The sequence below is a fragment of the Chenopodium album genome, chromosome 1 (assembly GCF_948465745.1).
Source record: "Chenopodium album chromosome 1, dcCheAlbu1.1, whole genome shotgun sequence".
Taxonomy (NCBI): Eukaryota; Viridiplantae; Streptophyta; class Magnoliopsida; order Caryophyllales; family Amaranthaceae; genus Chenopodium; species Chenopodium album.
This window is the reverse complement of record NC_137834.1, coordinates 87,148,481-87,160,856: the sequence shown is the minus strand read 5'-3', so window position 1 is coordinate 87,160,856 and position 12,376 is coordinate 87,148,481. Positions and strand designations below refer to the sequence as shown.

Genomic DNA, 12,376 nt, shown 5'->3' with positions numbered 1-12,376 from the left:
TAATGAAAGATTTCGATAATAAGGACAAGATTTGAACCTATGATTTTTTTTTTTTTTTTTTTTTTTAAAACTAATCACCTAATGGAAAATGAAGACAGGTATGAAATTGTCAAAATTATATCTTTTAGTAGGAAAAAGGGAGAATGTTGTCAAGGGCAATGCTATACATACAATTGTTGTATGTAGTCCCTACATACAACTCTAATTTGTCATGTTTCTATTGGCTAAAATAGTAGGCACAAATTCCATTAAATTCAATTTATATTTGACTCCTACTTTTCTCCTATTTTTTGTTGATGTATTAAATTTCTAGTGGTGATGTATGTAGGGACAACATACAATGGTTGTATTTGTAAAAGTCCATTATTGTTGGAAAAAGTGTAGTTTGCCAACTTAGAGTGAAAAAATAAAGTTGCATGATGAGGAGAGAGAAAAAGAATTAACAAGTAAAAAGGAAAAGAAAAGAAATTTTGTTGTTATAGTATCCATTTATGGAAAATATATACTTGACAATATATTATTTCAATTACAAATTTCTTTAATACCAATAAGAAAAAAAATATTAAAATTTTATTTTATGCAAGCATAATGCAAGATGAATCTAGATACATCTCATACAATTATGTACGAAGTATATCCATAACTATAAATCATAAAAGACCGTCAAAGTAAAGTATGTGAATATTGTAAAAGTTTAAATGTTGCTAAGTAAAAAGAAACCGAACACTCTTTTTCTATTCTTCATTTTTTTTGTGATGCTAGGTCCCATATGAATAAGTTATTTAATTTTTTGTTTGAGGTTTGTTGTAAAAGAGGTTTGTTATAGGATAATGTCGTATAGGATAATAAACCTCTGGTCTAGGAAAGTATAAATGTATAATCAGGTAGGAAGAATGAAGCCAATCGTGTACAATCGTAGAAATTGTTATACAAGTCAATACAAAAGTTCTCCACTTGCTTGAGTTATTACAAAAAGAACTGTTTAGTCACTATTGAGCATGGTCACTGAAAACCCCATACCTCCCACACCATATAGTAGTGTCTTTTGTTACAAGGCAAAAATAGAAACTACAACAATAATTTTCCAAAAAAATGTTATAATTGAATGTTTCATCACTAATGTATAGTCTGTAACACAACCTTTCCCGTTCCACTTGATTAGCTGAACCCGTTTCTGTTCAAGTCGAGGAAGTAAACAGAGGTGGAAAACCTGCTATTTGCTCGAGTTGAAGAAGCGAACAGATCAATTATGCTTGGCCACACTTGCTCAGACAGCCAACTCCTTCCTCCAGATAATCTTGCCTACTGATCCAAAACTCTGGTGCATCCTGCAAAAATTGAGACTATTTTCATATGTACCACAGAACACAAGATCACATCTCTTATTGGATGATACTATTTAGTAAAAACGGAGTAAATTCATACCACAACATTTGACCTCAACATGTCCTCTCTTACTAAACAACCTAGCTATCGCAATACTCCATTTAAATCATCTAGGCATTTTATGATTATAATCATCACTTCATTACCTTACAGGGTTGACGAAAATTCCGGAAGAAGTAAAAAGAAACGAGGAAATATCTTAATCTACCCACATGATAATATGATATAGACATTGATAGAACTAGTAGAGTCCAGATCAACAATTAAAACTACAGAGTACTAGTTAAACTCCTAGTATTTCATATGATTATAGATTGTATAGTACCCGATGGGTCAATGCAATCTCCGAGAAATGAATCTAGAGCAGCAAGCCCCAGATGTACTATCATCACCATAAATACCAATTTCAGAAATTAAGTAGCCATACCAGAAATAATTCTGTGAGGGGCCCTTGTGTTAAAATTCCTCATTATTTCTTGGCAATGCCAACGAGGACTGTACTCAAATCCTCATCCAATCCTACATTTCACTCAATCTAAATTTCTAAATAAAGCACATATGAATATATAATCATCACCCCAATGGAAGGCAGATGAGTCCGGTACTGATACAGGCATCAAACAAAGGAAAAATATCTAGGAGAAACACAAATTTTGTATTGTTTACAGTTTGTAGAACAATAAATAGTACTTCGTATTTGTTTAACCCTCTAAAATATCACCAACTCAACCTTGCCTGACAACAAAATACCTTGTACCCAACCCAAATTAAGAGAAGTCGTCTCACATTCACACTTGCTAATTCGGCAAAAAACTTGTTAAAAAATTACTAAAACCTCATTCATTTTTACCCTTTTTTTCGGTTTTCTATACTATGTTAATTAATCTTATCCACCCACCATATAGAAGAAAAGCTTCAAATAAATGTCAAATTACAGGCTTTTTTTCAACATCACATGATCAGCTTTGTGTGTAGGTGTTGTATACAACGACCAAACAGGTTCATATAATCAATTGTTGACACACAAATTTCATGTTTTTTTTGCCCAGTTATTCTGAGATCACTCATCATCCAACTAATTTACAACCAATCAACCATAACACTTAAACTTTCAAATTTCCAAACCCATAAGATTCACTATTGTGATGCTAAGTCTTTCTCTGTACAAATTGAATCTTCCGAGTAAGTGAAAATGTGAAATCATGATTTGTCAGTTAAAAAAGATTGACCAAGTCCCTAGTTCAATCATTTTTAATAAGAACATAAATCAAATTTATTCTTTCGGAAAAAAAAAAAAAATCAAATTGATCAGCAAAAGAAACATGTAATGCACAGAATTAGTTTTAACCTTGAGAAGAATAAAAGATCTAAACACTCATGGAAGAAAAGGATTGTCTAAGTGAAAACTGAGTACTTGAGTAGAGAACCTGACTTCTCCCATGAATGCTCTGGACTTAAACAGCCCTTTGCATAAAACCACTAATACCCAAATTTTCGCCTAAGTGACCATAAAGGATTTAATTCCTCGCGAACAAAATAGTAGTACCAATTCAAAATCTTGACCACGTAACAATTTCACTCTTGTATCCTTTTTTAGATTTCACTGGTATGAATGTATGATGGTGTCCCATATGTATATATAATGGAACGAAAGCCTTTTTATCCCAAGATGGAAAAGTATATATCCACAACCTCCATAATTTCACGAAATAAAGTCCACATATCTAATTAAACACAACTAGTCAGTTATATAAAGGCTCGTGGTGGCCTTGAATTAATTGAGGGAGACATGTATGAAAATGGATAAATTAAAGGTTTTAAGGCAAAGTGGATGCTTTCACCCACTGAAATGGCCTCGGGAGGTGTCCTTGGGTTCATGGAAAAAACCCCAAACACTTTTCTTTCCGGGTTCAGATCAGACAAGTAAAGGCTGATACACAAAATCAGACCAATTTTGGAGGTTTCGGAACTTGGTGTCAAACAATCTCGAGATTGTGAGGGATGCATCTCGAGATTGTGAGGGATGCATCTCGAGGTCGTATAATATTGGTTTGAACCATATATGACCACTAGTCAATCATAAAAAGTTTGTAGCGGCCTTGAGTTAATGAAGGTAGGCAAAGGTTGTAGATGAATATTTAAGCAATTTAAACGCAAATTGGATGGTTCCAAACACCCAAATAGACTCCCTGATATTTCTTGGGGCCCATGGGAAGCACCCTAACCTGTTTCATTTCTAGGTCCAAAAATGTCGGAAATTATCCAAAAATGAAGGCTATAACTCACACTATCAGGCCAATTTTGGAAAAAAAAAAAATCCAAAATTGAAGTGAAGGTGTAGGGGGGTCCATTGGAGTCCTATAAGTTGGTTTGGAACCCATATTAAGGCTACCAATAGGTTTATAAAGTCCTAAGAATGAGTTTGGTTCATCTATGTGGATATTTCGAAATTATGTTGCATTGGTAGGTAGTGATATGCCGCAAGAGATGGTTATTTATATAACCAACATGGCATCTCGGGGCCCTATGAAGGTCTATAGAGTCCATCTTCGTTGGTATTCCATTATGATGTTGATTTAGAATTTATACTACTCTGCATTATTCTATTAGTAGTATATTATTTCACTGTTGTGTTTGTATATGTGTTCAACATTAATCAATGTTGACTTGGTTTCAACTTGGAAGTGTACGGGGAAGGGTGCATTGGTAAGGAATCATTGCCCTAAGCACCTGCTGAAAGAAGAAGACCTTTGGAGTTTCTTACATTATAAGTAATTAGAAGCTATGACATTTGAAGAGTAGCTTGCCCTATTTTGTTAGTGCACAACTGAAAATTTTGCCCAAGATTTTACAGTCCAATCGGCTGCATTAGAAGTTACTAATTACTAATTAAAGCCATAAGAGTTAACACCTCATGTAAATGAATTCCATATTATGAACCTTTTGTTTATTCTTGCTAATTTAGCAACCTGGACGTATTTTAAGAAAGGTGACTAGTACTGTACAGCAGTTTACACATTGTTGGAGTTGCAATGTGGAGCACGTCTTTTGAATTTTTTGTTGGTCATAAGAATAACAAAGTAAGGCACAACAATGAAGGAAAAACAGAGCAAGGAAGAGGTACCTTCATTATTCCAGCGAGAACTGCACCTCCAAGGTACACCATATGCTTTCTTCTTGGTGGGTCTTCTATCCTTAATCTCAGCTTCTACAGATTGAAATAAACAAGATGTATAAAAGACTCATTAATGTAGAATCATATTCATAGTTTATACCATGGGAAGCCCCAGGTAGAAGCAGATAGGAGTCCAGGAGCAAGCACTTCAAGCCAAAACACTAAACAGAGATACCTAAACAGCCAAAACAATGTTTAAAGAACACGAATAGATTCATACTGAAAAGCCCATGACTAGTCTAAAAACAATATAAAAATACAGAATTTACCAAAGCACAAGAACAAATTGCCACAAATTTACCACCCTTCCAAAAGGGAATATACACCATCAACACTTGTTAAAAGATGCAGGCATTCCTCTCCGACCAAACTATCTACAGAATCTTCATCAAAGCATACCTGAAAATTTTGCTTCTTTCCAAAACCTAAACTCCAATATCTAGTTTATGAATGCTTAAATCAGGTCAGAATATTGAGGTCAACGGAATCATCAAATTTAAAGAAAATATGAGTTATTTTAGTTCTATTGCAGGATTCAACAATGGAAGTTGCACTTCTAACATAGAACAACCGCTCCAATTCTCACTCCTCATGATAGTGGAAAACACAGCATTCTGCCACTTCCACAGATACATGGTTTTTTTGAGAAAATTAGTAGCTACAAAATTAGGCCTCAGTTTTACAACTTGCAAGTATTTCTCATGGATGTGAGCATTACAATCACAAGAGCATGACTAGTTGCATTACATTCTAGGGAGTACTAACATTTTCTGACAATAGAAAACAGTTTTGTAGCCAAAGTTCTTGGCACAATTTTTTTACATGAAGTTTGGTTCCTCTAGCCCCTAAATCATCTAACAAGAACCAACATTATTAAATTCACTAAAAATTGATTAGAGTCTTCTTTCCACCCACAGTACCTACCCCTGACCTCTTTTTTTTTTTCCTGACACACCTGCCTCTAACCTTTCATCACCTCAATTTTGTCAACTACACATAACTACAAAAATTATCATGTCCGATAAAGCAGATGACATTCGAGTTCACTAGCCAGGTCTAAACTGTTTAATACACAATTGTCAAGTGTTACGTTTCACAGTCCAAAGTAATAGCTCACAGAGCAATGAAGAGCTAATTGGCATGTATATAGTTGGATAAGCAGTAAGCCAGTAACCAAACCAGTGTGTTATAGATCGCCAAATTATTAATCTCTGACATTATGTATAGAGCTCAGCATGAGGGCCAATCAAGCACGGCATGAAAGTGGCCTGACCTTGCACGAGCCTTCTACAAGCCTGAAATGTTACAATGGCATGCCAGTGGGCCATGGGTCGTGCATGGACATCATTTTCAAATTTTGGCATGGGCTTAGCATGAGTACGACGACCCGACCTACATATTGAAATGTTTTTTTTACCAATTTACCAAAAGTATAGTATTACTACCAGGCCTGCTAGCAGGTCACGGCGCGCTAGAATACTACAAGATACATAGGTCAAGCCGTGCAAGGATTCCATTATTTGAATGATCGACATGAGCCTAGCATGTCACGATTTTATCTTAGACCATTCTAGACATAACCTGCTTGAGCATAATGCACGTGGGCCTACATGGCGCAGCCTATGCCCAGCTTTAATTATGTATTTGACAAAGATTGCTTATCCTTAGGTTACTTGATGATAAAGATCAAAAATAAAATTATGAAAGCTCTTAGGAAACCATAATAAAGTTAACTATGGATGAAGTCTATTTGAAGCTTCCACAGCAAGGCAACGACATGTATGATTTTCAAACAGATTTTTTTGAATGAGCCACTAAGTAATGATATTTAGCCATGCAGTCAATAGTATCTCAAAGCTTACCTTCAACCCATCTCTGTTTCCTTTAAGAACAACATCGAGGTATCGGTCCAAAATTTCCCTCTCCAGCCTGTAATTCATTCACAACACACATCAATTTCAATCCATTTAGAAAAAGAAGGGATAAAGACCCAAGAAAAAAAGTCCCATCCAGCATTTCAAAGAAAATACGTAAAAGGTAATAATGTTTTAAAAGGCATGAAGCACATAGAGGCAACAGAGAGCTAGGGAGCAAGGCATGAAAATAAGGCATATGTCTTGACAAGTTTCAGATTATAGAATGATAACAGTTATATGATGACTATTATGACAGATTAGAATTCAAAAGGCATTCATCACTGATCTTCCATAAATAGAACTCCATCACAATTCACATACATAATGTCCACCTATCTACTTTCGTAATCCAATTTTACAGCCTTTTTTGGTTAAAAAATCCATATTACCCGATCAAGTTAAGGCCCATTCTTTTATTGTATTTCATACTTCTGAAAAAACATGGGCAATGATGGTAGTGATTTTATACGGGATATGAAGTGATTTTTATTAGTAAGCTTTATGCTGTAGCATACCTTTCAGAATAACATAGGGTGAATTTTAATGAGAATTGTATAGCCTTTACTATCTTTTTTATATGTTCGCCCTGCTGTGCTATTCTAGAAATAGGGATCTCATTTTAAATGTTACCATAAAAATTTGTTAAATTTCCATCCCGTTTAAATAAGTAATATCTCTTTTGAGTATGCATGTATCACTGTATAAGTCGTTCCAATACAGAGGGAACATTCCCAAGAGAAAAAGGAGCATGCTGAAAAAAAGGCCTGCCAAAAATTTTATAGTTGTACAGGTCTTGAATTCAAACTAGGGTATAAATAATAAAATAAGGCAAGCGTCTCAAAAATAAGAGTTCAGCTATTAAATTTTTTTGGACATGAGACAAAGGCTTCCAAACATTACCGACTTGGTAGTCCAGGATACATGGTGCTCCCCCCACTGAGAACAATATGTTGATAAAGCTGCAAAGAAGATTGCATATCTATCAGTGGTTGACCGAAATTAATTTAACCCAAAACATGCATATAATGTTTGAAGAAAATGCTATGATTTATCTACTGTCACAAATGAGATCCTGATCTGTCAAAAATATGCATTCTCGTGCTTGTATCTACTACTTTCAGTTTGAAACTCAAAATCAACATCCATTCTACAAGCTATAGGTTTTATTCTCAATAACAACAGAGTTGCATATGTGAAAAAAAGAACAGATAACTACATAAGCAATTCTGGTTTTGGATTCAGTGGCCCTTCCGTCCGTCAGGAATTTATTTATTTTTATTTTTTGGCACATATCATCTTCAACTCTTCTGTCCATTTTTTTTTTTTTTCCTTTGGCAATATTCATACACTAGATGTGCTTTTCTAAAAATATCACAGTTGAATACCAGGATTTACAATCAAATAAAAACCATGGGATATTTCTTGGAGATTACAACACAAAAAGTTGACTTGCACAACTAAACAAACAAGCAAAACCAAAGCCTTATCCCCAAATTGGTTGGTTGCGTGAACCAAAAATTTATCTCTCTTGGTCATCCACAAACTTCTTTTTCCTCCATTTGCTTCTTTCTAGTGCTACATGTTCCACCAAACCCCCTTCCTACAAGTCACTCTTTACTCCCACTATAATCATCTTTGACTTCTTTAGAAATATTTTTTATCCCAACCTTCCTAGCAACAAAAGTAATTCTCCCTTATCATATCCTCAATATTTGCAACTACAACTTCCCTACGATTATCTACATTATAGTGTTCCCAAACATCCATTTCAATTTCACATCTTTGCTGCACTCAGATATACAACCTTTACAGATACGCTAACATTTCCTTAGGGTTACAAATTAAGGACTTGTTAATCATTGCACTAGAGTCCCAACATTGCTGATAATTTTTGGCATTATAAAGAGAAAAGCAATTTTGCATTGGAATATTGAAGTGGCTGATAATATGTAATAAGAATAGTTAAGGGAGCATAATAAGAGATGACGTAGCTAGAGGCTAGAGCAACCAATTGTAAATAACATTCAACAATTATCAAAGAGTTTACCATCATGCGATTATCAATATCCATCTCCTGGATACAGCGGAATACCATATCAGCCAATCCATCACCTTCAACATCTATAAGTTCCTGTGGCAAGTAAAATGTAGTATAATTGAGCAATAATGCATGAAAAACGATACTTTACGTCTTTCACTTTGGCTTTCAATAATGATCTTCCGTAACATTAGTGCCTTTAGACTATAAGTTCTACAACATATTTGGTTACCAGCTTATACCAGTAACAACAATTAATCATTCAGAAAACACTTCGCATAATATAAGTTTCAGATCTTAGAGAAAAGAACAAAGGTAGCAAAAATAGTGGTTCACAGCAAGGTGCCCTTAATTAAAGTGGATTATTTACCATCATTCATTTTGGAAAAAATAGAAATTTAGTACAAGTACATATTACAAATGTAAGCTGAGCTCTGCTTACTGGAGTGAAAAGTGCTTCAGGAGCCTGAAAACGCTCTGTGCCCACTTTTATAACCCTTCCATCTGGCAGCTGGGAGAAGAAACCCTTATCAGTACTTAAAATTTTGCACAAGTGTGTGTGGAAAGCTATTAAACACATCGACTTACTGTGTACTTCTTCATTAGAATGGTGGTCTCAAGTCCCAACTGATACTCTCGTTTGTAATCATAACTGCACTACAGAAAACTAGTCATAGATGGAGATAGAAATACATACAGGAAGTTTCTTCTAACATATGTATCCTGACCTTACATAGCAAAGCTTTTCTTTGATTTGTCTGACAGTTTCAAAATCAGCTGCCTTGTTCATGGCATACCTTCAGAAAAAAGAATCAAGAGTCAACCAAACTGATAAACAATTCCCCCAACAAGCTTAAGAGAGAAACCAGCATTGATAGTACCATATTATAGCTAATTGAACTGATTCTCACCCTCTTCGTGTGAGCAAATCCACAAGGTAAGATGTTATGTGCCTCCCTGCCACATTCATTCGCTTTGTCAAATGTGGGAACGAGTAACCATCAACAACAGGAACCTGGAAAAGAAGTTCATGTGGACCTTTAATTACTATTGATCCACATGGGAACAACATCCTGTGTTGCACTTTAAGTTCTTTTTTAAACAACAATATACTAGCTTCAATCACATCTTGTTTCAGAATAGGATAATAGATACATGCAACAAGTAATAGATAGCGAGCACGCGTTTAATTAACCTAAAATAGGTGATCTGTGATGACATGGAGCAAAAAGGGTTTAAAGATGAGAAACCGCAAGTTTTTGTTCCTTCGACTTTTAAAAATTCTTCATTATAAATAGTTTACTTTTGACATTAATCATATAACCACCTTTGACCATCTTTGGTAACTTATACACATAAAGAAAAACATGCCAAGTGGGATTCTGTTGGTATCATCTCAGCATATGATTTTTACTTATAGATAATTAAAAAAATAATAATAATAATTGCCAAAGTTATGCATTGGCAATAGAGACATCATGCAAAATGCATACAAAGCACTGAATGTGCTGCAATGAAAGATTGGAATAATATGCTTAGAATTATATGCAAGACCTAATTCAGAAATAACTGCAATAGAAGTTTATGCAATCCACAAAGACAAAATTTACTTCCTTTTCAACTTTCTATTCACCAAATGGGGGAGGAAGACCAAAGCAAATGACCACACTCGATAAGCAAAAGAAAAATTCTATGTTTTCAGAATTTACCACATGAGTGACACCATCCCCAGAATCAATAACTAGCCCTGTGAGCAAGCCTGCAAAATTTAAGGGCTGATACCATAAGCAAGTACATATGAATATATGATTACATTGTTTGACAGGAGTACTGATGCTTTAAAGGTATTATGCAGCATTTTGCAGTTAAAAAATGAACTACAGTCTTACAGCACCTTGAGCATAAAGGGTTAGGACAGCTTGGATTTGGATAAAGACACCAGAGAAATTGTATCTCTCAAACATTGTCTCAACCTACATTATGATCAAATCATCAATCATCCTTATATAACAATTAAAAATTCTGCAAGTGTGATGAACAAATAAGAATGCAGGTTTAATTATACAAATTTCCTAAGAAATGTCGACCGGAACAGGAAAAACAAAATACAAAGTACCATTTGCTCACGGTTTTTTGATGGATTCAGTGGTGGATCTGTCAACAAAATTTTACATTCTGTAGGATCTACCTGCCAAAGATTGCAACAGAACAGAGAGAAAGCATATAAAATTAGAGTTGAATTAGTTTTACAAGCATTTTTAAAAGAGAGCAACAGATTCTAGTATTCTACCTTTAATTCATTGAAAAATGCATAATCCCATACATGACACATGTCATCCCAGTTCTGAATAATACCATTGTTGACAGGATAAGTAATATCTAATTGGTTTCGCAAGTCTGCACAAGCCTCTCCAACAACAATGTCCTGCATAATGAACCCATGAACCTTCTCAGAAATCCTCATAAGTAGCAAACGACCTACAAGCTAACTACAAGACATAATGAAACAGATGTTCTGCATAAGGCTCCTAAGATGAGGAACCAACAGAAACAGCCTCCTTCACAAGTAAAGAAAGAAGAATTCACTTGCCTAAGTTTAAAAATTCCCACCTTCAATTCTTGTTCCATCAATGATTCGTCATACCGTAGCATAGGCTTTCCCACCACACAAGGGAAAACCGAAGTCGGAAAATTCTCTCCAGCAAATCCACACTTAACATACTACAAGAAAAGGATAAAAGGGATACTTGTCAACACTTCAATTCTTCTGGTATTAAAAAAATATATATATAACTCGAACAAGGTCACCTCCTAACAAATAGAAAATACGAATCCCAACAATCAAGATAAAGTATTTTCCTTCAACAAATAACATATATATTGCTATTAAGTTTTAGGGATTGTTTCAATAATACTTCCTAGCTATCCCCATTTGCCTCGTTTCGATAATACTTTTTCCATCACTCATCCCACGGAACATTATCTAGCAACAATTCTCATAAATACAATGTTTTACTAGTATGCACATTCCATGGCTGAAGCTGAATTGTACCATTAATGATCACATTATTAAAAGTTAAACTTTTTTCACCATAATAATTGAAAATGCAAAATTGGACAACTCCTAACATATTAAAACTCAATGTAGCTAAAAATTAAGACAGACATTGGCAACTCTAAACCCTAAATTAATCATCAAACAAATTAAACAATCAAGGGTTTACACAACAATTGGGGAAAAATTATCATATCTCCATAAAAAAATTCATGGTTTGACAATGAATAATAACGAGATTGATCATCTTTAAAATTCTTATAGCAATAATAAAAGAGAATAAGAAATTGAAGATTAAAGGAAGTTACCCCGGTGCCATTATCGCAGACGACGACGTTTTTATTGTCCATTAGTATGATTTTCTGGAAATTTAGGTTTTTTTAGATGATCAAGAATATAAAGAGAAGATGAATTAAAGAGAAGATATTGAAAATGCAGAAATGATTGATTAAAATCTTGGAGTGAAAGTTACACCATCAAATTGAATTTGAATTGATGGTGTGTTTGATGGAGGAGCTACTACAATTGGAAATTTGGAATGGAGGTGGGTGAGGACTGAGGAGAGAGACAAAAATGTACTCGTATTGTGTATTGTATGAAGTATTTTCGCTTTGTTTTACGGATTAGTAAACTAGCGTATGGCTTAAGCAATGTTCCGAGTTATTACCTTGTAGAGTATCGATTTAATTTGATAGCAACGTTTGATTGTTTTTTATTATGTATTGATAATCATCTTGAAAATTTTATAGTTTGAAAAAGATTTGTTTTAGGAGAATCATATTCAATATTTTGTATGTTACTCTACA

General features: G+C 34.4%; 1 protein-coding gene across 2 annotated transcripts; it reads right to left on the bottom strand.

Moving 5' to 3' along the window:
* Window positions 1–903: 903 nt before the first annotated feature.
* Window positions 904–12,174, bottom strand: LOC145624914 (actin-related protein 2-like). Of its 2 annotated transcripts, none has more exons than XM_081678006.1 (15): window positions 11,879–12,174; window positions 11,126–11,236; window positions 10,806–10,940; window positions 10,632–10,703; window positions 10,410–10,488; window positions 10,225–10,274; window positions 9,427–9,530; window positions 9,249–9,312; window positions 9,104–9,172; window positions 8,958–9,026; window positions 8,525–8,608; window positions 7,378–7,436; window positions 6,424–6,490; window positions 4,511–4,594; window positions 904–1,328 (listed from the first exon to the last, which is right to left on the bottom strand). In XM_081678006.1, the coding sequence occupies exons 1-15, from the start codon at window positions 11,918–11,920 to the stop codon at window positions 1,248–1,250; spliced, it is 1,170 nt and encodes a 389-aa protein (XP_081534132.1). In that variant the 5' UTR covers window positions 11,921–12,174; the 3' UTR covers window positions 904–1,247. The 2 variants fall into 2 exon arrangements, with proteins under 2 accessions (XP_081534132.1, XP_081534127.1); XM_081678001.1 differs by having other exon boundaries at window positions 9,104–9,167; window positions 9,244–9,312; window positions 11,879–12,172.
* Between the last annotated feature and the right edge of the window lie 202 nt (window positions 12,175–12,376).

Coding starts and splice junctions, on each gene's coding strand:
- LOC145624914 (XM_081678006.1), bottom strand. CDS start 11,920: ATGGACAATAAAAACGTCGTCGTCTGCGATAATGGCACCGGG. Junction 10,941..11,125: donor TGATGGAACAAGAATTGAAG/GTGGGAATTTTT, acceptor TTCATTATGCAG/GACATTGTTGTTGGAGAGGC. Junction 9,313..9,426: donor GATTTGCTCACACGAAGAGG/GTGAGAATCAGT, acceptor TTTTTTCTGAAG/GTATGCCATGAACAAGGCAG.